This window comes from Homarus americanus, unplaced genomic scaffold (assembly GCF_018991925.1).
Source record: "Homarus americanus isolate GMGI-L3 unplaced genomic scaffold, GMGI_Hamer_2.0 scaffold367, whole genome shotgun sequence".
Taxonomy (NCBI): Eukaryota; Metazoa; Arthropoda; class Malacostraca; order Decapoda; family Nephropidae; genus Homarus; species Homarus americanus.
The window spans coordinates 6,865,265-6,892,924 of NW_024743709.1; the positions used below are offsets into that span (position 1 = coordinate 6,865,265).

At 37.6% G+C, this 27,660-nt stretch overlaps 1 protein-coding gene across 2 annotated transcripts; it reads right to left on the reverse strand.

Annotated features, from left to right (window-relative positions):
• Window positions 1-1,135: 1,135 nt before the first annotated feature.
• LOC121877225 lies at window positions 1,136-26,400 on the reverse strand. 2 transcript variants are annotated; one of them, XM_042382836.1, is made up of 11 exons: window positions 26,092-26,400; window positions 17,105-17,187; window positions 13,396-14,751; window positions 12,839-13,012; window positions 12,140-12,307; window positions 11,841-11,972; window positions 10,967-11,168; window positions 8,576-8,702; window positions 8,165-8,339; window positions 7,640-7,815; window positions 1,136-7,424 (listed from the first exon to the last, which is right to left on the reverse strand). In XM_042382836.1, exons 1-11 carry the CDS (start codon window positions 26,136-26,138, stop codon window positions 6,192-6,194), a joined length of 3,873 nt encoding a protein of 1,290 aa, XP_042238770.1. In that variant the 5' UTR covers window positions 26,139-26,400; the 3' UTR covers window positions 1,136-6,191. The 2 variants fall into 2 exon arrangements, with proteins under 2 accessions (XP_042238770.1, XP_042238771.1); XM_042382837.1 differs by lacking the exon at window positions 26,092-26,400 and adding an exon at window positions 20,990-21,120.
• Window positions 26,401-27,660: the final 1,260 nt, after the last annotated feature.

A 27,660-nucleotide genomic window follows, 5' to 3' on the forward strand; every position in this document is an offset into this window, starting at 1 on the left:
GCGACTGTCTCTAAATATATCTACAGAGTACCTAAGCATGATGTGAGAGATAATGCTTTCACGTATGGTCAACCCTGCAGGTTTGTTTTCACTGTCTCACGAGCCGTAACACAACTTGATGTTCACGCCACACCACCGACACAACCACAAGGGGAATGTACTGTACAACTAATCAAGAGAAAATATTTCCAATGAACTAAATCAATCAATGAAAAGTTTTTAACCCAATAAATAAGTAATTATTGCAAAATTTAACTTCTAATAATCTTAAAGAGCATCATGAGAAAATATGACAAAGCAAACTTTAAATTCTAATATCACATAATTAACACTAAAAGTTCTCTTCTGATTCAAATTCCAAGATAAAAACACATCATTTTGAGTAACTTCCCAATATAAACTGCATATAGAGAGAGTAAATGAGTACATATAATCGCTACACCAATATATTATGTAAAAAACTAAAATCACAACAACACACTGTTATGCACAGTATAGGAGCACACTGTTACATCACTTATGGTCATACAGCACTTTACCTTTCTCTATTGTTAATGTGTCCTAGGCTCCCTCCCTTTAAACTTGTAAGTAAAAAAAAAAAAAAAATAATAATAATAATAAATAAAACATTTATCAGTCTACCAGTAGTACCTGAGTTACTAATGATATCTTGGTGAAGGGACATTTGGGCCATGGACGTTTAGGCCACGGACGTTTGGGTCACAGTTAGGTTCGGTTAGATTAGGTCCTAACCACCCTAGCCCAAACCAAACATCCCCTGGCACAAACATCCTACATTCCAATATCTCACAACAAACTGTAGCTCTTCCTTCAGCTCATAAAGGTTTCTCACATTTTTGGGTTCATTTGTAGGCCGTACAATACTTTCGAGAATATATTTTTGTTTGTGAGGAACATCACAGTGGCCAAGCAGAACACAAAGGCAGGCACAGCTGCCAAGGATTTGACATAAGCAAAAGTACAGATTTTAGAAACCTATTATTTTTATTAAAATTTTTTATGGTTATGAACACCACCTCTGTGCTACCAGCTCTTCATCTATACAACTGTTATATCAATTACGTTATTCATGTACACTGTACAGTCGACTACTAAAGTCCGTTCACCCAACAACGAACCCCGAGATTCAGACTCGTGAACCCGAAGCAGTAGACTGACTTATAAGTCTAATTCTCAGTGTTCAGGGTGGTTCTGAGGTACAGGCGAATGTACTGCCTACACATTGATATACATAGGCAAGGGTTTCATACACCAGTAATCATTATTGCATACTACCAATTCACTTTACAAATTCAAAAAACAAGTAATCTGCATTTTTAGTCTTCAACATAAATCTTGAGAATACCGACTCTTCACGCCCAACTGTCTGTGACCCTGAGTATCAACACTCAGTTGTCAGGATGTGAATAATGAAATCAAACAAACTAAGACGTTAATTACTACACCCAGTTACAACCTAACCTAACCACCATCATAGTACTGTGTGAATATTACCCTTAACACAGTACACAATCAGTATGTTCCTTTAAATTAGCATACATATGTATTTAAGATCGATACCCCGAGATTAGTGATAACCCTCGAGACATGACGTGTTGATTCCATACCTTCACAGCTTGAAATTATGAAGATAAATGGGGATATACTGTACAGCGTCTGCAAAAATAATATGATCTGCGTTACATAATTCAAGACGTTTTGACCCCCTGTTGTGACATTGAAAAGTGACCTAAACACAGCTCAATAATAATAATAAATAATAACTGATGATGATTATTAATAATCAATATACTTTGCCCTTATAATATATATGTTCATTAGTATAATGGATGAAGAAGAGAAACTTTAAAAGTGTCAAATATAAGCAACCATTAAACTCCACTCCACTTATAAATGAGGTTAGGTTAGGTTAGGTCATCATCACCCTCTCCATCCCTCAACACCTCCACTTGGTGTAAACTTCACTTCCATTCCCCACTAAACAATACAGGTAAAGGTTAACATATACTGTATACTATTTACAACTAAAGTAATTCTACAGATCTGGTTGAGATAAGATTCTTCCCCTCCTGCTTGTGATCAGCCACACGCATGCATGCACGCATGCACACACACACACAGTTCCTTTGGTACTGTATAGAAACCAATATTACGAGTACTGTAAACGGTCACAAATCAAATACGGACACATAATCACAAAATAAAACACCCTTTCAGGATACATAAAAAAATACTGTCTAATAAATTTCAAATATTTTCCTTGTATAAAAATAATGATCTCTTTACGTGACTAAATAAAAGCTATGGATTATGAAATATAATGATGACTCAGCACATCTTGGGCAGAAACGAACTTGGTGTCAAATTAAAGCCTAAGGGGGTCAAGGGACGCCCGGCCGGGGTTTACAGGTCATCATCGTTGTTAGCGCTGTTTAATGTTTTCTTTGTAAACACTGCCAGGAACACCAGCTATGGCAGCTGTGTTGCGACAGTACTGTACTGGACAGCGAAACCTCTATTTAACGGACTATACGGAGATGATAGGCCATTATATCGAGGGTCTGTTAGACGTGAAACCTCCACCTAATGGATTACTGTATATGGAGAGAGAAAGTCTGTTACATGGAGGTCTTACTGTACAGTACAACCTTTCTACCGTGTCTAGGACTGTAAGTCATAACAAAATTTGGTGAATTCTGGCATTAGGGTCGGTAAAGGTCAGCACCTTACTGTTTAACAAGATAATCTCAGCAATATAAGAAGCTTATGGTACAACCGTGTCAAAATATATCGATACTTCTTGATACAGTAAACGTGATAATAGCAGCCGGTGAGGACAGAGTATGGTAACTGTCAAATAACTGCACAAATTCAAGCCAAATGATTCTTACAACTGATGAACTGCCAACTACTGTACAGTCTGGAGCACAAAGAACACTAACAACTGCTCATGTGATCAAATATCAAAAGGAAAAAACACATAAACCTCATTATATCCTCCAATTAATACCTTGCCTTGTTTAACAGCCAATCTCAAGTACTGCAGTTGTAGTTGTTACGGTTATCGTTCGGCTTGTCGTGTTGTTATTCCTGGGGATCAACAGAGCCACGGTATTGGACGAGACAGATTTAACGCCTTCACACAAAGTAACAAGTGAAGCGGTGCACCTAACTGAACTATGTACCATTCGTGTTGTTGGATGATCGCCCTAACAAAAAGATATTTGTACAAATTCTACTCGTTCAAAGTAAGTAGTTATTTACATGACATAAATCCGTGCTATACAGTACAGCTGAAAATAAATATTTTGTACAAAAATGAGTTGTACAGTAAACTCCTTCTATTAAAAATATTTACCAAGTTTATGAAATGGAAGAAAGCTGTATTGGAAAATACAGTTACCTGTGATATCAAAACTAATCTACATACAACTGTTAACAAATGAAATATAAATACCACAAATGGCCGCCGCAGAGTACGGTGCTGCGACAGTCAGGCAGCCAGCATTGAGTGCAAAAAACTGTTGCTAAAAGTATGTCATTCTGCAAAAATGTGAACAGAAATCCATACTGTTGACTACCACATCAGGGCACATGAGTTATGTAGGCTAGACATGTGCTGCTGTTGCACCTTCAAGTAGCAAGAATCACTTTATACATTACAGTGATATACTGTGTATGTGTATACATACAGTATATATACCTGTATATACAGTATACTGTATACACACACACACACACCAAACTTGTTTATTTAATGAAAGATTTCTTGGGCATTCACTACATCTTGTGATATAATTTACATGGAGAGGAAAATAAGTTAGATATAAGACATGCAATGACCCATTACATGTTCCACTACCAACTGTAATAATTTACATCTACACTACTGAACAGTATGCCATGATAACAATATCATTTGAGGCAGCCCAATACAGTAAGAAAATATATATTTTACGCTCGAGCCACCGAGTCCACATCACCGATCGCTAACAATGGAAATTATGAACACGTTCATACACTTTCTTGATATCCAAACAAATATGTAAAAAAACCACAGCTGAGAATAAATTTTAATAGAAAATATAGCTATACTGTATGAACCCAAATGACATTCAACGGGAGGTAGAAATAGTGCACCAGATTACTGTAATGTGTCAACCCATTCCTCTCTCTGTCCCGGTCTCCCTCATGACCTTTACTAATGGTCAACTGGATACTATAAACTTCCACAGCAACACCTTCAGCTCCTCAATATTACCAACACAAAAATCTATTGTTTAAATTGGAACCACAAAATCCTCCATTCTTATTATGCGAGATGCGTAAGAGTATTGTTGCATTGAGCAGTGACTACTTGAGTTGGACAGTGCCTGTTAACTCTACATCATTACATTTCATATATGTTATATCAATTTACAGTAACTCCCTGCTAATGTGTGTGTTGCTCTTTGCCATTCAATATTCTTGGGAGTGATAAATTCATTCCCTTCGATATTAAACGACTTTGGAAATTAAATGTTCGCCTCGGGATGCTCGACAGTAGTGCACTTGTTAATTTGTCAAATACGTACATCACACAAATCTGCACACCTGGACATTCTCAAGCAAGCAAAGCTTAATTATTATCTTGACCAATAGTAGTCACATCCCACTGTTCTACACACACCAGCCCTAAGCTCTGAGAGGGACAGACTTCAGCCAATAATCCCTCCCGTATTGCATTATTTAGTTCCATAAAAATATAGGCATAATTTAGTTATAAAATACAGCATTAAGCGTCGATCTACCCGACCCTCCACAGGACGTTTTAATAATGAATTTGTTTATGTTCACGATGGTGAAAGATGACCAAGTCTACAATGTTTTTAACATTAAAACACATTTATTATTTCTTTAAAGTTATTTTTTTGTGGAGTTGTACCCATTTTTGGTTGTCAGAAATCTACAGTAACTTGTTTTTCTCACCAGCAGTTAACTTCGATGAAGATTAATGAACCATCACAGTTCAAGATATTTTCGTGCCGAACCTCAAACATTACCGAGGAGTCGCTGTATCTTGAGTTAAATGACATATATGAGCCTTCTTGACCTACTAAACTATCAGATCTAAATCTACCTCACTTCCACAGGATTTCCAGCAAACCACAGCATACAGCACAGCACAGCACTTGCTTTCTTAAGAGAGGAATGGGTATAAATGGGTTGCAAGAAGATTAAGACTCATTAAAATTGTGAATATGGTTGCATCTTTCTATGTCTTCCAAAAAACAAATGGGCTGTTAACAAAATTCTTTACTGGAACGATCTGGTCAGACTTATTATTTAAGTAAAATATCATTTAGAGGGGAAACTCCCCAAAGCCAACACAGACTGTGCTTAAATTAAACATCAATAACAATTTGTTCAAACTGAGAGCTGCTTCTTCTTGCAACTGATGCCATGTTCTTCTAACATTTGCTGTAGAAGATAATATGTATAATGTTTACTGAAGAATGAACATACTATTGCATATGAACCTATTCAATACAAATACAGTATTTTGAAAACGGCTAAACCTAAATCAGATTCTCTTCGTAACATCTTAATGCTCGTTTTCCTTCATAATGTATTAATCATTCATATAAATAAAGCTAACAAGACTTTCTTAAAATATCTGCTACAGCAGTAATTCCCAAACATTTATTTTGCCCAAAAGGAACTACTGTACTGTACATACAATTTATTGACTGAAATATCACACACCATTATGATGGCCACTGAATTTTGTTACTCTCAGAAAAAGGCCAAACCTAAATGATCATCTTGTCCACTAAACACCAGACTTAATCAAGGAGCCGCTGCTTTAATTATTATCTACATAATAACCTGCCTGACATTTTCTATTAACCAGTTTTCCTACATTCAGTATCGGAGGAAATGACAAACATATCTTGACATATCAAAGGCACATCTATCCTCAACACATGTTAAGGTAAGTGCATTTTTCACTTTTACTTAAAAAAAAAAAAAACAGTGAATCCATCTGTAACTAAATAACTCACATCATTATGGCACTATGACTAGATCAAAAATATCTCAAAATCTATCAAGAGGGTTAAACACCAAAACTGTCAAAACCATAAATATTCAACGTTCACTTGAAGCACACGACAACACTTGGCTAACATCTACAGCTGGACAGACTTTATCTGCTGTACCATCACACTTTTGGGGCCGATGCTGCCACTTTCTTGGTAACAGCGAGAGCAATACCCGCTCGTTGAACAACTTCCGTAGAACTTGCAGTCTCGAGTCAGGCACGGCTGAGAGGGACTCTCCGACCTGTCTTCTCCCCGGACGCACACGTTCACTTCGTCTATGGCCACGGGCGTGAAGCTCTCGGAGCTCCGGCAGGCCATCGTGGTGGTCACCACCGACAGGGATGACAGTTGTGAGGGAGAGTCCGGTCCCGGTAAGTGAGTGCCGACGCCCACGGTCAGGTCACTGTTAGGAACGGTAGACTGGGACTTAGCAATATTATAGCTTGGAATAGTTGAACTGTCACTGTAGAATGTGGAGTTTGAGAGAAACAAAGTGCCATCTTTTTTAGAGGACAATGGTTGAATAACAGGAATCTTAGAGGCATCCGACACTGAGGCAGCATCCAACTCTGCATAAAACTTTGACTTCCCCGCTCCGTATTGCGGCCCGTCGCCCCTAAAATCTTGAGCTTTTGGAGAATTAAGATTACCGGAAGTTTGGCGCTTGTACTCTCGTTCTTGCTCCTTCTGTTTGGAGAAACACGCAGAACACATATAAGACGTGACTGCAGTGCCATACAGACTACACCCCGGGTTAATACACTGTACTGGACCCTCCACCTCTGCCTGGTGCTGCAGCTGCTGCAGCTCTAAATGCTTCATCTCCTCCTCCTGTCGTCTCCTCAGCTCTGTATCTTTCTCAAACCTCCGACGTGCAGTGTTGAGATAGTTGCGCACCATCTCCTCCTGGTATGCGTGGCGTTTTTCAGTGTGAATCATAGCTGCCAGAATATAATTCTGATGGGTAGAAATCTTTGGCATGCGGCTGTTTTTTGCCATGCTGCAAGTTTTTACGTACTCGTCTTTTTTCTTAAATGACCCAGCGCGACCTAGTTTTGACAAATTGCCAAAGTTCTTTTTAATTTTCTTTGACATGGTCTTACCAATGCTCCCAAACTGCTTTGCAACTGTCTGTAGTTGCTTTGAGGCCTTGCTCTTGCTGGCAAATATTCCAACCGTTCCATCGGTGTATGGAGGACCTTCATCCGAGTCAAAACTTGACTCGGACGATTTCTTCTCGATCTCTGGGTGATAATTCTCTGGCGACTCGGCCTCATCCACTGCCTGGCAAGCTTCTAGATAGCCCGGTGGAATGGGAACCTGTTGAGAGTAAATGACCAATACATTTGTGGGGTAATGTTATAAGATGTATCTTAATCTATAACCTGGGTTTCTATGGGGAGTTAATGTCCTTTCTATTCTGGTGTGAGAAAAATAAATAAATTGACATAAGTCGATGTAAAGTTTCGAGTTAGCTACACCAAGTATATACAGTATAATCAGTACAGTAGAGACCCCCCCAAGAGGATCCTGACCTGGGTGACATCCAGGTATTCATTCAGGAGACCAATCTGATCATGGTTGGTGATGGTTAGCTTCTGTACCATGGCTGGGTTCTGGTCGTCTCTTCCCCACACAAAGTCCTCTCCGGGGTCAATCACAAACTGGATGGGTAGCAGCTCGTGGCAACAGTCAGTCAGAGGAATCACAGCTAAAAAGAGAAAAATTATATGAATCATCTTATGAGGAAAAAAAAATTGGTTACAAATGACTTAAATCCCAGGCAGAAAGTAGACCACAATAACTTAGTTGGAAGAGAAGTGATTATGGTCGGTTTACTTAAAAGAAAATAAAGTATGGTAAAGCCTCTATTTAACGAACCATAATATTTATAGAGATGAAAATACGTCATATTGGGGGTTTCGCTATATGGTAATTGAAATATATTTAGCATTTATGTAAAGCCAAAAGAAAAGTTATCGAATATTTACACGGAAACGACAGGGTATTATATAAACAGTGAGAGACATTAAGCAGCTTAAATTAACAATCTTACTTACCTGGGAGCTGAGAGGCACTACAGTCTGCCTGGGTCTCCATCACCACCAGAGCTGAGAAGTGAGCAGCATCGTATGTGAGGAGCAGCGGGGAGCGTTGACACTCCCTGGGTGGACACTCCAGGGGCAGGTACACCCCGCCAAAGGGGATGGGAGCTAATGGTTCTCCACTCACATCCTGTCAGAACAAGCATGTTATCTGGAACCTTCTATGGCAATTTATGACATCTTCATCTTCTATGGCAACTTATAACACCCATGACACATTCTATGACACTTTCTATGGTACCTTATATGACACCTTACTAAATTTTTCCAAAGTTAGGATCTGTTTTACTCCATGAAAACTTTTAAGATGCTCAAATATAAACTGAACAAGTCTTGGTGAGCGATATAATATAGACAGTCATCTACCTTAAGAGTTATGTCCGCCACAACAATGATGGGCCGCCGCAGAACGTGAGCCAGCGCCAACACGTGTATTTCTTCCAAGCTCTCGTACACGCGCCCTGCACAGTCTTCACTCTGACCAGTTTGGAATCTGTAAGGAGATGCAATTGTTTTTCTCCATAAACCAAGCATAAAGAAATCACCTTTGGTCATTTTTTTTAAACATTCATTTCACTTATTAATATCCCGAATGCTCCCTCTGAGCTGTAATTAATCTTTTTAAACCAAATATATGTGATTTGATTAGGGTTACTAATTGGTACTCTGAATTGTTATTGGAACATTTTGGGATAAGTCTTCGTGTGTGGGTCGGCACCCGAGGACTTATCCCAAAAGTTCCAACTACTGTACCTACTTATATATGAATACAGTAGATAAAGTCTCTGAAATACAATATACTGTACTGCATATGTAAATTAAAATGAGAAAATAAAGAAAACCAACATTTAAATGTTGTATTAATTTGTTCCGACGGAAATGTATATAACTTTAAGACACCGATGTGTAACCCTGTGATGTTTTCCTTCAACTCCCAAGATTTTTCGTCTCCCCATTGAGCTTCTCACAAATTATCTAGCATTACATTCCTACAAACATCCCCTCGTTTGGTAGATTATTGAGATAATAGTTTACAACAAATGTCACCTGTAAGACCAATGCTGATAATTACCTGTTAATTTTTTTCCATGTTATATTTCACTGTCTGGATTGTTATTCTGGTAGTGCTTACAGCAGGTACTACCAGTGTTTGTTAGGTTAGGTTAGATTACAACAAATATTTTTTAAGAGGAAATATTGAAACCTAACCTATAATCAGGATTGGAAAAAAGTGTCAATTGATAAGACACTAGTGTATATTAAATCATCCCATAAATTGCATGAATTTTTAACCCCCCCCAAAAAAAAAAAAAAAAAAAGAAGCCATGAAAAATTACCAATACTGTACTATATATTAAACCCCATTCCATGTTACTGTATGTCCTTATAGTACAGTACAGCGCTGTATATAAGGCAGATAAAGACAAAACATAAAATTATACAGTACTGTACTTGAATTTAATTTAAAAAAGACCAAAAATTTATATTCTGATAGAAAGAATTACTTAGCAGTTTTAAGCCCAGCCTTACTAAGATACAATTAAATTGATAGTTGATCATAGTATAACAAAACATTGAACAATAAATAAAATATACTGTACAGTGTTGCAAATTTTTTCTTAATTCTAAATAATCTTGTTTATCTTGCAAACTAAAATAAGATACAGTAATATAATTAACTGGCAATATTCCTGATAATTTCATTAAAGCAAGGGGCAGGCATAGTAAGTCTACAGTACAGTATTGTACTGTATTGCCAATTTTGTCATCATTCTAAATATTGTACTTACAGTACAGGTCTCTCTCACTACACCAGCATTCACTCAGCCAATATTCACAAATACAACTATTTTATTCTTACACCACTTTCTCACGATACAAAATCCATGGTACCTTAAGGTAATGTCCCAAGTTTATACTTCATTCATTTCTTAATGTGATAGTTGCTAAATTACAGTGATTATGTACTAAATGACTGTAATTAGGTCCTAATTTACAGTAGTTAGGTAGGTTTTTTTTTGTGAACTGATTTAATTTGTTTTATGAATATATTGGGGTTTTTCTTGTAGTTAGGTACTAAACTACAATAGCTAGGTACTACTATAGTAGTTGCTAACTGCACACCTTATTTCCATAGGAGACAAGAAATAAAATAATTATAAATGGATGTCACTTAGAATATTTCTGGGGCATTTCAAAGCAAACAAAGGACAATAATTATCATAAGAAGAAGACAATAAATGAACAGTATCACAGTACATAAGAAATTATTCCACGAAATAGACGGAAATAATCTAATCGTCTCTACAAGAACTGAAGGAACAGTAGAGCATAAAAAATTATAGAAAATAAACCACCTGTCATCATTATTAATGTTTTACAGCCATTTTTCCACCAAACCTTAATGACCTCTACATGATTTACTAATTAATAAGAGACATCTGACCTCCCACCACGTAGTATACACAACTAAGACAGAGATCAAAGAGTCTTAGCATCTACTCATCTTACTCTCTGCCCTGAACACAGTAACTCCTGATTTATAATGCTTTCCCCCCCCCAGAATAAGAGGCAACATTTCCTCAAGTAACTGTTGGTATCCGTCAGAAAATACTGCACCGTATATTATTTCTTTCATAATGACCTGTGTTTTATCATCTTGGAATTGTTTATCATCCTAGAAGAGCCATTCAGAGTCTACTACATATGAGCAACATAATGAAACTACTTAGTGAGGGAGAAAAAAATAAATCTTACCCGTTACTTAATCTCTTGCTCACGGTAGGAGGCGGAGAGTCAGTCCTGGAACCTGTGCTACTGGTCTGGCTCTTGATCTTCTGACTGCCCTCCGATGATGACCCTTCTCCGCTGCTGTCTTGGCTGCCTCGCGGGGCGCTCGAGGCCAGACGAAGAACGTTTCTCCATTCTGTTTCCCACTCATCATCACTGTAAACTAAACCTGAGGAGAGAGAAATATATTGGTTGGGCTTGAAAAAGTACGGCACAATCCTATAGACAGTGGAGCACAGTGCTGTATTTGATAAAAGTTTCAGAAGCATTTAATTAATCCCTTGTGTATAGGTTCCTCTCAGAGCTGAATACAATCCTCCGGTATTACCCATATAAAATATTAAAAGTGACCTCCCCATAATGAAAGGTATAAGATGTTTGTTTAGTAAAGAGGAAGCTATTAGCAGCTGAAAGTGAGAAGATAAGATTTAGTTTCAAGTGATAAGTCAGAGTTGCCAACTTGATAAGGAGAGAGTTTCAATACACTCATCTGCCTAAACACATGCGACTGATGTGAAAATAATAGTTTCTGCCTTTTTGTTGAGAACAGTACATGAGTATATTATGGTACGAGGATGAAAATTCAGCAGAAGTAAATGATCATTGAAGGTTTAGTTAACAGCGAGAGTATACATGGAAAAGTACCCAACTGTAGTCTGTAAATGTGTAGTAATAATAATAAAAAAAGGAATGACTGGGATAGCAACAGTGATTTATTTTAGAGAGACAATTCTTTTACTCCCATCGTGAGAGAGAGACTACTGTAGGTGGACAACGGCTGACACATAAACACAATCAGTCACCTTAAGAGTCAGTGCCATCATCTGTGCTGCTGCTTTACCTGTCTCTCTGTTCTGTTGTGTGACTTGCCATCGCCAGCGTCGCCACAGTGGCCGGCTGAACTGACTCCGAGTTAAGAATTCATGCAGGGCTTTGCGAAGGGTCAACAAGCGGTCGTGAAAGCCCCACATTCCTGCAAGTTAACAGGAAATAAGAATCATCAACAGTAAAAAAAAAAAAAGTCTGTAATACTGAAATTTACTTGTAATTTCATCATGTACTCACACACTATCTTAATTCTGGTCCTCACTTGTATTACAGTGGGAGATATATAGTATAGTGCTGTACTGTATTGTTTACCTAATGAAGCAGCATGCAGGAGACAATTGCCGTCACCAGTGGTCGCCAGAGGCCACAGTCTCTGGGATGCTCCGATGAGTGCCCACCAGTTGAGGCGGCCAGCACCCTCCAGGGACACCAAAGTTGATGTTTCTATCAGATCTCTTTCCAAAAATAAGCGAAATTCATCTGCAAAGTACAGAAAAACCTCCATGTAACAGACTACATACAGTACATGGATAAGAAAGTTCATTATACATTGAGGATCTTGTATATGTGAAACCTTCCATCTAACTGATTAAATGGAGAGAGAGAGAAGTATATTACATGGAGGTTTCACTACTGTATATTATAAGACATTATGAGAACGTGTACACTAGCAGACAAAATTCCCTCATCTGGCATCTACTTATGGGTGTTGTTATATCTAATAACATTGTTTTTCATCACATTATGTCGGAACCACAAAATGGAGAAAAAATCCTCCTTATTACAAAGAAAAATCTGATAAAATACTGTATGTTAAAATTCCAATTATCTTAACCAAAGGATTCTGAAGCACTTACACGCTAGATACTGCACAAGGAAACAAGGTTCACTGATCTGTATGGTGACCGGTTATGACACAACAACTATTTCAATCCTCTGAGTACAATGCCTTGCTCTCATTAGCTGACTTCAATCTGTAGAGACCATCATGATCATGGAGACAAGACTTACCTGAGTATATGCTAAGGTCTGGTAATGTGAAGGTGAAAATGGGAGTCTCTATAAAAAATGGAGTACGGCTGGAGTCTATTGCTTCCCAGATCTCTTGCGCAAACTCCGACCGAGCTTTGGATACTATGTTGACGTTGTCGGTCGCCTTGGATATTCCCCGACTCAATTTTTTGTCTGGAAAGAACACCAACGTAGAGTTAATTCCTACACGACTGGGCTGCCGACCCTCTCTTGACCTCATAATGGAAAGTATAACGTATCCAGTACCAAGTGAGTGTTCTTCAGCTGCTACTATAGCGTGCACTCTACAAAGATATCTTTAGTGTAACCTAACTTAACCTAACCTTACCTGACCTAACCTATATATTTTGTAGACCGCAAACTACAGCAGCACCGTTCTTCATATCTACAAAACACATGTCCCTACAGAATCTTCCCTTTACACATATTAAATAATAATGATGAGCACATTAGAGGAACTATATCTCTACATTCATATACAGTATGGTAACTAATAAATAAAGATTCAAGGAAACAAGAAAAACAAAAATACTAACAATAATCATATTCTTCCAGGTCGACAGCTTCAGTTTTCCGCAGCAACGGCTTGGCGGGCGAGCAGGGGGCAGAGAGTGAAGACGTCCCCGAGCAGACCAGACTGGACACCCCTCCTGGCCGCACCATTCTATCTACCTCGTCGTCTCCCCCGTTGTATTTCTTCTCCCCTTTGATATGTTTCTTAACACCATCGGGGAACCGGTATTCTTTATTACTACTACTGATGCTTTTCTCTGGCAGACGAGATTCCTGACAGTCACAGATACAGTTACTCTCCCGGTCGCTTAGCTCGTTGAGACCGGGAGGGCACAGGTAGTCCTTCGGGGAATCCACAGTTATAATTCGCACTAACTTGGAGTCTTTCACGGCGTACGTGTCGAAGCTATTAGCTGTCGAGGAAATGATCACGCTCGACGGACCAGTGGCGGCAGAAGGCACAGCTATTGATGAGTATGGCGACGAGTCTTTGGAAGCGGCCTGCATAGTGGTTGTTGAAGGTGATGAATGGGGTGAAGCATTGTAAACAGAGTTCGTTGTCTGGCTTGTTGCGGTGGAGAGGGTTCCTGAGTCGTTCACAGATGATGATGAATAGTCATCTAAATATATATTATTGTTTTTATTGGTATTATTATTGGGATTATTGACACTTAATATACAGCTACTATTAACAGTTACTTGCAAAGAGTTAGTGGAGTTATGCGGCGTGGAGGAAGCCCTGGTGTTGCCGTCGCGTACCGAGTTCCTCTGGCTCTCCAAGAAGCTTGCCGACGTACCACGAACCTTTTCTATGAGAAGGGCGTTCTTTGCACTTCCACTCTGAGGTTTTGACGGACATTTATTTATACTAGGCACGAGAGAAGTGGCCACCGGGGATGAACAAGGAGAACAGAAATCTAATCCTTGACAAACATTATGAGAATGGTTCACGCTGCAGCATTTTTGTATGGGCGGTAAGCTGGTGATCCGCGCACTGCTGATACTCTTCTGGCCGTACGGCTCAACCAGGAAGCCCGCCACGGGGAGGACGTCCGGGCCCACGGGAGGCAGAACGTGCGTCAACACCGACGGCATCACGGACTGTCCCTCGTGAAGCAACTTGGGCAGGGCTCCGACTTTTCTCGCTCTCGGAGGTGGGAGAGGCGCCAACTTGGAACCGCAGGACGATCTTCCATCAGAAAGATGTCTGCTGTCAGAGTTAGACTTATGGTCAAACACAGGTTTAGGGGCTACTGGTGGCTTAACTGAAGAGTTGAAATTTGGGGGGGCAGATCGTGTCAGCCCTGAGTGATGAAAGGGACTGGCCCCTCTTAGCACCGAAAACAGCTGTACAGCGGCCTTCACATCCCAGTTCTCGTCTGAAAATAATTTTATGTCATCAAATTTACTTGTCTTCAAACTATAGTATATAGTACAGTGCAGTAGAGTGAATTAAGTTAATACACAGGATTGTGGGCACTAACAGGTTAAGTAAGAATATTACCACTTAACAGTCTATTAACTGATCATCCAGCAGAGGGAAGTTAGATTAATCAAGCTACAGTCTTAATAAATGTGTCAGCCATGACTATATATATATATCACCACAGAATAAATATATGTAATACAGTAAATTACTACTACAGTATGCAGGGTACAGAGCTTAAAAAGATTTTTAATATCTATTATTTTTCCTTAAAACCGTACACACAACATCTGCTTAACAATATTAAGACTTTTATTTCTGTTACTACTGTATATAACATTCCCTTTCCTTAAGGGTAAGGTTAGTTGGACCTTGCCTTGAGGAGTGGCAGCTTGTCCACACCACCGTCAATATAGAGTGAAACCTCTATTAAACGGACTATATGGAGACGAAAGTCTGTTATATCAAGGGTCTGTTAGATATAAAAACTGCATCTAACGAACGGTATAGAGATGAAAGTTGTTACACCAAGGTGTCCTTTAGATGTGGAAGCCCCATCTAACAGACTATATGGAGAGATAAGTCAGTTATATGGAGGTTTCACTGCAGACTCACCACCTCCACCAGGCTAAACTCTAACTTCACATAGTGAGGGTCTCAGGCACAACCTACGAACACCCGCCGAGACGAACGAGGTCCCAGAAGGTCAATTATTTTAAGAATCCAACATAAGTACAACTGGTTTGTAGTAGTATTTATGTACAAGAACTAGTTTGCGTGGCATAGAGGTGAGGCTGAGCGGTGGGTGGGGAGTGATGCATCAGCCACACGCCTTGAGGGAGCGTCAGTACACTTTACCCTCACCGTATTAATGTGTGTGAACAAGTGCAAACTGTTGTTTTTAGCTTATTAACTCTCATTTTCTGCCCTCATCATGGATACCATATGCAAACCTGATGCAAGTGATAGTAGCACATCCAAGAAAAGGAAAACAATTACAATGGAAATGAATGTTGATGTAGTTAAACATTCTAAAAAGGCCAAACATCCTCAGTCATTGGTAAAGCGTTGGGCTTGAGTCGGTCAGCGGTCGGAACAAATTTGAAAGACAAACAGAAAATTCTTGAATAGGCAAAAGGATCTACGCCAATGTATTCAACTGTGATGACAAAACAATTCAGTGAATTGTTAACTGAAATGGAAAAATTGTTAGTGATATGGGTGGTAGATTAAAATCAATGGCATTTGCCTCTAAGTCTCGCCTTGATTCAGGAAAAAGCAAGAAGCTTGCATGCTGACTTGAAGGTTAAACGTGGCGGTGAAAGTGATGGGGAAGATTTTGTTGCTAGTAGGGGCTGGCTTAATCAGTTCCCTAATGGTGTTTGGTACTGCCCACAGTTTGTCCATGATATCAGGGGCTTTGAAAATGATGTTGGGAAAGTGACACAGACAGTGGTAGACCTTATGAACCAACTCCAGCTTAATATTCATGAGGATGATGTCACACAGTTGCTTGAGTCTCATGCTGAAGAATTAAACAATGAGGACCTGATTGAACTGGAGAAGCATATTTTGTCAGGATGTAGAGGAAGATGAAACTCCAGAACCAAAGCAATTCATTACAAAAGAAATGACAGATGGTTTCAGGCTTTTTGAAAAAGGATTGTTTAAATTTAAACACCAAGATACCAACACAGCAAAATTCATAGAGGTATTACTGAATATCTATGATGCTACGGAGAGCTGTATGACAAAAAAAAAAATAGTGTCAGTTCAACCATCCCAATGAAGCCTCTGTCACTCCTACAAATAAAAATAATAATAATAATAATAATAATAATAATAATGATAATAATAATAAACGGTTTTTTAATTGAGTTGCAGCCGGTGGCTGAAAATATGCCCAACTCTCCATGCAAGCCAGTCCCAGGTTTCAATGAAAGTGTTTAACTTTATTTTTTTATCTTTACTGTATTTTGACATTCAATTTCTTCTTTTCTCCTAAATTAGGTGTTTCAAGATGTATAAAAGGACTTGGGCTATGATATAGTGCACATAGGGTATGTGTTCCGACTTAAGAACGTCCTCATGAATGGAATTCGTTCGTAACCCAGGAACCCCCTGTACACTTAAAATACTTATTGTAAAATTGTAATTGTTAATTTCTCTATCACATTAGTCAAACTTCTGCCACTAACTCAAATAAATAAATAAATAAATAAATAAAAAAGTAATGAATGTCAAGTAGATTAAGTTAGAGCTCGGAGAATGATGTAAACATGAACCAACAGATTAACACAACTTACTCTGCAGTATTTGTCGAGCGAGGACCGGGTCAGCTTGTGTGTGTGAGATGAACTCTGTAACTTTCTCCGCCTCCATCCCGAACCTAGGCAAAAAATCAATCACCGTTATTTACTTGAAAAAAATTCTACATTGCTAAAAAAAGGAGAAAAAACTATATCAAATAATATAGATCTGAAAATCTTCCCTATAAAATAAAAAAAATAAAACACCAACTTTCATAATTACTGATTACAAATATATCCAATAAAACACAGAACTAAATCTCTCTGTTCTGTAGTAACACAAATACTGAACCTGTATTTCACGTGTCTTGTATTGGCAATTATCTATAGTTCAACTGCTCGGGGTACTATAATAATTTTCTCTATGAATCTTGAGTTCAAGGATTTATACCAGTCGTTGCAGAACTGTATGCAAAGAATTTAGCCTCGAGGTTTTAGTAGCACAGAAGTTTTATTTATTAGTAAACCCGAGTCTAACACTGGTCAGGGTGAAGGCCAGTTCCTCACCTTTTATAAATCTAAGACAGAGTAAGACAAATCATTCCTACTCTTCCCCGATCACGACCAGGAAACAAGTGTACCAAATGATGTGAACATTTTCCTGGGTTTATCTATAAGAGAAAACCCCTGGACAGTATGTGTATTATTGGGCAGACTTCTTTACTGAGTTAGGTTAGGCAATATGAAGTTTGTGTTTATCCATCTACCTATCTGAGTCTCACTATCAATACCACTCCATTCAAACACCAACATTCCCTCATTCTGCCCAATAATACTAACTCCAGAACAGCGGTGTATGTGTAAATGTCTTACAAACTTTAATATCATATGTTTTCTTTTATCTATATACTATAATTTTTTGAGGGAAGTCCAAAAGTAAATGACAAAAGCTAAAGCTAGACAATCACAAGGAAAAAGCCTACAATGGTCTCTTACTTATTTATGCTGGGTGTGTAATAAACTTGTAACTAAGATGAATATTAAGTCAAGGATCAATATATGAGGTGATGTGTTAGTCTGCCATATATCTCACCAACCATCTCTCAACTCAACCCTTAATAACGTCTTCTCCCGCCACCACAGTATAATGGTCTCTGTTTACCTCATACTGATCACTCTTTTTCCATATCTACCTACAGTACCTATGTACAATCCCCTTCACTAATGCATTTACAGGGGGCTTGTCACGTTTTGTGCAGTGTGGCAGCCCTGTTTGTTTACATTCGACAGACGGAAACTCGCTTTAGTAAACTACCCTGGAATCAAATTAAAAACATTATTTAAACAAATATCTCAAGGATAATGATTTGTGGAATGTTTATATGACGAGCCCCTGTAAACACACCAGTGAAGGGGACTGTACCTATCCTCTGAAGTCTATATGACAGAGAAAACGACCTTAATGAAAGACATCGACAAATCATCCACCACAATTACCCCAAGACAGCTGAAGAGTTTATTGACCATCTTATAATCTGTAACATCTCTGAGAACATTTTTTGTAAACTGGATTACATTTTCCCATACATTCCCATTATAAAAGCTGAGATACATTCCTCAAAATAAAAACACTTCACCAAAACATATAAAAATAGCACAAGACATATTTTTAAGGAGACTCTTTGGTGTATACAATGATTATAAGCCAATCATTAACACAGAAAGTGAAATATATGCAGTACAGTCAGTAATAACTTTATACCTGTACCTACGAGAAACTGGATAAATGAAGCGAACAGTATTAAACAGTAAGCCAACATCTTATTTTGGAGATATGTTCTTTACGAAAAATAAATCCCACACTCGACCCCGAATGATGCTATAACATTATCCTGATCTGTTTACATGGTGCAAAAGCTGCCATTAGCCATCTAACGCTACAGTCACACACTCTTACAACTCGACATCTTTATTGTACATAAATACCATATCAAATTTAAGAATACGTACATAATATTCTTTTATTTAATTTGTCACATATTGTATGAAAGTTAATGAGGAGTAGGACAGTCAGGTAATTGGCTGAGTGACTGTGTGGTGAAGATGAGTCTACTTGTCTCCAGTTAGTCAAAGAAGTAAGTTATATGGTGAAGGTAGGAGACTGACGACACACTGAAAGCTTGTTGGTAGACTTAATAACATCATGAATATTAGTGAGTAATGAAGTGAATGAGTGAAGTAACGACTCTAAGCATATCGGTAGTAATAAAAAAAAAACATTACTTCAGCATTTTTCATTATCACTTTGGAAAAAATTATAAATATGATAAGAAAAATTTATAACTTTGGATTTTCATGAACCGAACCTTCATAAGCTGGGGACTGTCTGCACAGTGCTGATGTAAAAAGATCAATTACAATCCCTGTCACACCAACCCAACCAAAACTAATCTAACAATCCTAGTATAGGTTGGGTTAGATTAGGTCAGGTCAGGTTAAGTTAAATTTGGTTAGTTTATGTTATCTACTTCAGAAATACTCTGTCAAGTGCTAGTGTGACTGACAGACGTGTTCTTGCCACACTTTATCCTGAGGAAATCTACCCAAACAGACAACTGAAGAGATGTATAAAGTAACTTGGTACAGTATTACCAAAACAACACAGACACATCCCACAGTAGCCATGGTAGAATGACATCATGTAAATTAACAATGGAAAATGGAAAAAAAAATATGTCTCTTCAAGTATGCCGTCTTCATAAGCACCAAAATATATATCCGCGCTCATCAATACTTGTCAACAGTACGAAGAGGTTCACATTACAGTACAGGGTATTAATGTTATTTCCCGCCTTGTATTCTACGGCCCTCACATGTGCGTTGACGTGTCTTAAAAGGCTCACAATGGTTTCTGAATTAATATCTCTTAACAGAAGGTCATCACTGGGGTCCACGGCACAATGTTTCTTACTTCTCAAACATCGTCAACGGTAATTCAGACACAATAACGCAAAGGGAGATAAAAATTCTCACTATGAGTTATTTCACCTAAAGATTAACCATCGCAATTATATTTGAGGTTAGGTTAGCTTAGGTTGATATGTTAGGTTAGAGTAGGTTTAGGTAGGTTAGGTTAAGATAAGTTAGATTAAGTCGAGTTAGGATAGGTTAGGTTAGGTTAGCATTAGGATCGGTAATCTTTAGGTGAAATAAATTAGGGTGGAGATTCTTCAAGTAATTCCATTACCGAAAACAGTGCATATACAGTACTCTTAATGGCTACCTTGGACAACCATTAAAGTACCTAAACGTTAACTATTATTAATATACCTGTACTGTCTATCTCAATGTTGAATCAAGATGAATTTTATAATAGCTTAAGAGAATAAACATCAATCTTTAACTTAAACGGGTGTTTCCTCCATTCTTATGTTCCTATGTTCTTATAAGGGGAAATATATAAACTTGAAACTATAATAAATGGTTAAAACTTCAAACAAAAACTCGAAAAACATTAATCTAACAACCATTAGTTTAACAGACTAACAACAATTATCTTAATATAACACATAACAGAATCAAATTTAACACACATACACTATATAAATCAAGTGACTGGATATAATAAGACATATGTTAAGTAATATAACACAAAACACATAAACTGACACTATAAAATATTACATTCTTTTTGTCATGTTGGTTCACCTCAAGTATACTTAATACACTAATCACAACGTTGACAGCCCTTCCCCTAGTATGAGAGTATTATAACCCCACAGGAACAAAGGTTTAATATCACATAAGAGGGATAATAACGGTGATTTATCCTTTAAATAACCTGCAGTGGTCAATGTGGCCCAGTGGTCTCCTTCACCCATACTAAAGTTATCTAAATATGAGGCTGTGAGGACGTTATTATGAGTCATGGGGACACTCTACCTTCACTTATGAGTAAGGTAAGGCTTGGAGCACCCAGTGAAGAAGATCTAGGTCATTATTGCAGCAGACAGACGGGGTAGACGCCTTAGTTGCATCCATCAGCTGATTGGCGTCTGTCAGCCATATTATGGTTCACAAACTTCTTTCTCTTTCATTATTTTTCTCCCTTATAAACAACATAATATATTCTATCTTCCTTAATAAATGTCAATAAAATTTAATAAATGTATAATAGTCTATATCTTTTCTATATAGGAAGGATAGATTAAGTGTGAAGAACAATATGGCGAGAGTGAATATAAGTTGTTCCAATAATGAAATTACTGCGCAAGGTTATATAGTGGAAAAATAGGTTAATAAACAAAACCTGTATGACAATATGTACACTGGTATACACGAGTGTTTATATATATACGGATACATAATGAGAGAATAATCATATACTGTAATAAAATAATAATAAAAATAATAATAAAAATAAAGTTCTCCTCACGCCTTTCCTAATTACTAACATCAGTCATTACACCCGGTCAAAGGTTTATTTCCATTACCTATACACGTCTATTTGTCCTCTTTGTTTATACTTTTATTTTTATCAGCTAACAAACCGCTAATATCTGATATGAAACTAAATTGACGATGAATTTCAAGGTAAAATATCTTGACGTTCCCTTCCATTTATACCCTCCCCCCAACCCCACTCATTTCATTGTGTGTGACGCATGAATAACAACTCTTACAACATCATCTTATTTATACTGTATAGTGTATATCAGTATTAACGTGTCCACTATCACTCTACTAAATATATTCTTAATTTTCATGTTTACTTTCTTTGTTTTTATATACTTGTACTGTATTTCCATCTCAGCTGCTTCTCTGAGGATGCATGATAGGACTCGAGTGGTTTGACAATATACAATACATACAGGTAAACAATTGATTCTCGTTTTTTTACTTTTAATTCTATTTTTTCTCGTTTCTTCTCGTTATATATATATATATATATATATATATATATATATATATATATATATATATATATATATATATATATATATATATAGAACATAAGAACATAAGAATGGAGGAAACTGCAGCGGGCCTATTGGCCCATACTGGGCAGTCCCGTTTACACCCAACCCCTATTGCTCATATAAGCATCCAACCTATGTTTGAAGCTATTCAGCGTACAGTATTCGAGTTAATGATGATATTTGGTAACTTGTTCCATTCATCCACAACTCTGTTTCCAAACCAGTGTTTACCTATTTCACGCCTAAATCTAAATTTGTCTAATTTAAAACCATTGTTACGAGTTCGCTCCTGGTTGGATAGTTTGAGTACCTTTGTAATGTCCCCTTTGTTTAGCCCTGCCTTCCACTTATACACCTCTATCAGGTCGCCCCTCGCTCTACGTCTCTCAAGGGAGTGCAAATTAAGATGCTTTAACCTGTCTCTATACTCAAGGTTCCTAATGCCCGGGATTAGTCTTGTCATTCTCCTCTGAAATCTTTCCAAGGATTCTATATCCATTCTGTAATACGGTGACCAGAACTGAACTGCGTAATCCAGGTGTGGTCTCACAAGAGCAATATACAGTTTTAGGATGACCTCGCTAGTCTTGTAACTAACACTCCTTTGTATGAACCCAAGTACTTTATTAGCCTTATTACGAGCAAAAACACATTGTTTACTTGGCTTAAGGTTCCTACTCATCATTACTCCTAAATCTCTCTCGCAGTCGGATTTCTCTATGGCATCGTTGTTCATCTGCTGGTATCTGGTTTCCCTGTTTACATCTCCTATACTGAGTACTTTACATTTGTCGACGTTGAATTTCATCTGCCATTTTTCAGACCATTCGAAAAATTTGTTTAGATCTTCCTGTAGTTTTGCCGAGTCCTCGTCAGATTTGATAACACGTCCTATTTTAGTGTCATCAGCAAATTTACTTATGTTGCTGTCTATGCCGATATCTATGTCGTTTATGTATATAATAAATAATAATGGTCCAAGTACTGAGCCTTGGGGAACTCCACACGTTGTTTCCCTTTTCCCGTGTGATTTTATCAAGATTTATCTTATCCACGTTTTCATTGTGGATCTACATGAAATATATATATATATATATATATATATATATATATATATATATATATATATATATATATATATATATATATATATATATATATATATATATATATCGTCACTTTATTGTCTCTCCCTATCTCTAAGTTTCTTGCATTATTTCGGCATAATAATAAGCTACAACTCAGCCCCCACATCACCATGGTGTACAACACAGTCCCCACGGTGATAACTCGTGCCAGGAAGAACATCCGGCCATGTAAAAAGGCTTTGTTATGCTGACGAATGTCGTCATGGGCCTCGAGGGATGACTGTCTGTTTATTTTGGCTGTAATTTCTTGATATAGGTAGACGGGTATGGCATGAAGAAGTTACCACCAATTACGTGGCAGATGAAAGCTTAACTCCACCAATCATGTGATATAAAGCAAGTCTCCCACCAACCGTGCGACAAACCCGGGCCCTCTCCACTAATCACGTGATAGAAGTAAACTACACTCTACCAATCACGTGACACAGGGAGCTACACTCCACCAATCACGTGACAGAAAGAAGCTACACGCCATAAATCACGTGACACAAAAAAGCTACATTCCACCAATCACGTGACACAAAGAAACGTAACAGAGACGTTACCCACCGCCCAAGCGGATAACGAGCCGATCAGTTGTGAAGAGGATAAAAGTAAAAACGCAAAAGTACACTTCAACAATCACGTGGCACAAGGAAGGTATATATTTGACCAATAAGGTGCAAGTGTTCGTTTACGCCGCCACATTTCTTTATTTCCGTGCTAGTTTTCTCACTTATTTATTTACTTAAACTTTTACTTTTATTTCTATCCTCTTCACCACTGATCGGCTCGTTAGCCGCTTGGGCAATCGGTCACGTTTCTGATTATTTTTCCTAATTCTAACCATAACGTAATTTTAACCGAAAAGCCAACAACGTTTCATGGTGATAACGTCAAGAAATTCAAAGAATTCCATACTGAATCTATGGGAATCTTTTGTTGACGTGACGACAGGAAGTTTGACTATGAACTCGTTTTGTGAGAGCTTAGTAATGTGTGACTCACTTCTCTCTCTCTTTCTCTCTCAACCGTATATCCGCCAGAGTTATTTCTTAACTATACGGAGATATACAACACATCAAGCGCCCAAGCGGCTAACGAGCCGATCAGTGGCGAAGAGGATAAAAGCAAAAGTAAATAGTATACTGTATCCTACAACCATAATAATAAAATAGTGAAGTCAACCATGTAACAGTTACATTTTCTTCTGTCATCGTAACAAAGAAAATGGACGTAAATACTTTCATGAATGAGATTAAATGAGGGACTTAATGACTTTGAATGAGTTTAAATGTGTTACCGTAGTATTAAAAAGACTAAGTGAGTATCACTTTAATTACATGACTAACAATAACAATAATAATTATATAGGTCAATTGCAAGGGAAACGTCATAGAAGAAGAGTGTCTTAGAATTGTGTGAACTATTGATTACAAAGATAAAATTATCGAAATTCTGTTGGTGGCAATAATAATAATAATAATAATAATAATAATAATAATAATAATAATAATAATAATAATAATAATAATAATAATAATAATAATAATAATAATAATAATAACAATAATAACAATAATAATAATAATAATAATAATAATAATAATAATAATAATAATAATAATAACAATAATAACAATAATAATAATAATAATAATAATAATAATAATAATAACAATAATAATAATAATAATAATAATAATAATAATAATAATAATAATAACAATAATAATAATAATAATAATAATAATAATAATAATAATAATAATAATAATAATAATAATAATAACAATAATAATAATAATAATAATAATAATAATAATAATGTAGTAAATTCAGGAGTCATATTAAATAAATTTAACCTGGATATAAAAATTTGAATAACAAAAAGTTCACGTAATTATTTGAACTTTTTGTTTTATAAAACACATCCTCACATATACCAGAATCATGCCACAGTGGTAGATCAAACAGTCCCTCACATATACCAGAATCATGCCACAGTGGTAGATCAAACAGTCCCTCACATCTACCAGAATCATGCCACAGTGGTAGATCAAACAGTCCCTCACATCTACCAGAATCATGCCACAGTGGTAGATCAAACAGTCCCTCACATCTACCAGAATCATGCCACAGTGGTAGATCAAACAGTCCCTCACATCTACAGAATCATGCACAGTGGTAGATCAAACAGTCCCTCACATCTACCAGAATCATGCCACAGCCACAGTGGTAGATCAAACAGTCCCTCACATCTACCAGAATCATGCCACAGTGGTAGACCCAAACAGTCCCTCACATCTACCAGAATCATGCCACAGTGGTAGACCAAACAGTCCCTCACATCTACCAGAATCATGCCACAGTGGTAGATCAAACAGTCCCTCACATCTACCAGAATCATGCCACAGTGGTAGATCAAACAGTCCCTCACATCTACCAGAATCATGCCACAGTGGTAGACCAAACAGTCCCTCATATCTACCAGAATCATGCCACAGTGGTAGACCAAACAGTCCCTCACATCTACCAGAATCATGCCACAGTGGTAGACCAAACAGTCCCTCAGATCTACCAGAATCATGCCACAGTGGTAGATCAAACAGTCCCTCACATCTACCAGAATCATGCCACAGTGGTAGATCAAACAGTCCCTCACATCTACCAGAATCATGCCACAGTGGTAGATCAAACAGTCCCTCACATCTACCAGAATCATGCCACAGTGGTAGATCAAACAGTCCCTCATATCTACCAGAATCATGCCACAGTGGTAGATCAAACAGTCCCTCACATCTACCAGAATCATGCCACAGTGGTAGATCAAACAGTCCCTCACATCTACCAGAATCATGCCACAGTGGTAAATCAAACACACCTTCAACATTTCACAAGTTCCTGAACCCTGAGTGAAACTTCTTTACACACGTACCTGAACCCAAGAGGCGGGAGAGGGGCCGTCACTGCCGCCACAAACATTCAACTGGAGTGGAGGGGCGACTGCGAGGCAAGAAGAGGAGGAAGGAACATTCCGATCCCGTATGCACTGTTTAACACGCGTAGCTGACACTCTCCTGAGGATTTACGTATATTAGCTGACAAACACCATTAAATAATAAATAATAGCTTAGATAGAAGTAATATGGCTTTTCCCTACACGGTTATAGAGATTCATAACATCTTTAAGTTAAGCCATGTAAAATGAGAAGAACGCTTGCTGGAAAGTCCCTTGTGCCGCTCTAGTGTGATGTGGGAGGCGGAGTCAGATATAGTGAGAGTTAGTCAGTCGGTTAGAGATTAAACAGACAGCTGGCACGGGCGGGGCTGGAAGGTTTTATTTTTTTGTATGTACTGGAAGTTGAATTTCCTGCTTCAGTACATCGCTCGTCACCAGTAAATAAAATTATGACGTCATTTTGTATCTTGTTTTCTTACTAGTTTATTTTCCTATTCTTCTTTTTCTTCTTTTTAGTTTTGTGTTATGTTTTTAGTGTTTGTTTGTTATTGTCATTTTCCTTGTTCTTAGTTCTATCTTTTCTTCTTATTATTTGTATTTTTGTGTTATGTTTTTATCGTTGTTTTTTTTTATTAGTCATTATTCGTCTTTCGTCTATCTTGCAAACAATCACTAATACTTATAATCTTTAGTCAATGATCAAGTTGGGTTAGGTTAGGTTAAGTTAGATTAGATTAGGTTAGGTTAGGTTAGGTTATAATGTTAGGATATGTTAGGTTAGTTTAAGTTAAGATAGCTTAGATTAGGTTAGGTCAGACTACGTTATGTTATATTAGACTACGTTATACATGGCTAGGCTAGATTAGGTTAAGTTAGCAATAGGATATTTAATCATCGGGTATAGAATTATCTCAAGTCAACATAACACTAACCGTCATATAACACAACCAACCACAACTTTCTACACCACGAGATTCTTAAAAGGGTTCCTACGTCAATTATTTCTCTTGTATGATGGGGGTCGGGAGAGGCCGCGTATAGAATTACAATGGTGTTCGTCAAGATCTCCCTGGATTGTGTGTTATCAGGCTGTGAACACGTGCTTCTGTAGTGGGCCAAAGATTAGAGTGAGAGAGTGAGTGAGTGAGTGAGTTAGCGAGTGAGAGAGTGAGTGAGTGAGTGAGTTAGCGAGTGAGAGAGTGAGTGAGTGAGTGAGAGAGTGAATGAGTGAATCAGACTGTCTTATCTAAACTATGTTGGCACTGATAACTGGTGGGTTGTGTGGAGAGAGAGAGAGAGAGAGAGAGAGAGAGAGAGAGAGAGAGAGAGAGAGAGAGAGAGAGAGCAGGTGACAAAAATAAACAAAGCACTACAGATTAATAACCATGATTAATTCTCAAAGTTTCAACATTTCGACCACAGATCCCTAATCAGAATATCGAGGACGACCTATATTGAGATTTTGAGCTAAATTATTTTTTTTTTTGGGGGGGGGAGATAAATTTACTCAAAATTTCAGTTTAGGTTGTTTTCAGCGTGGACATT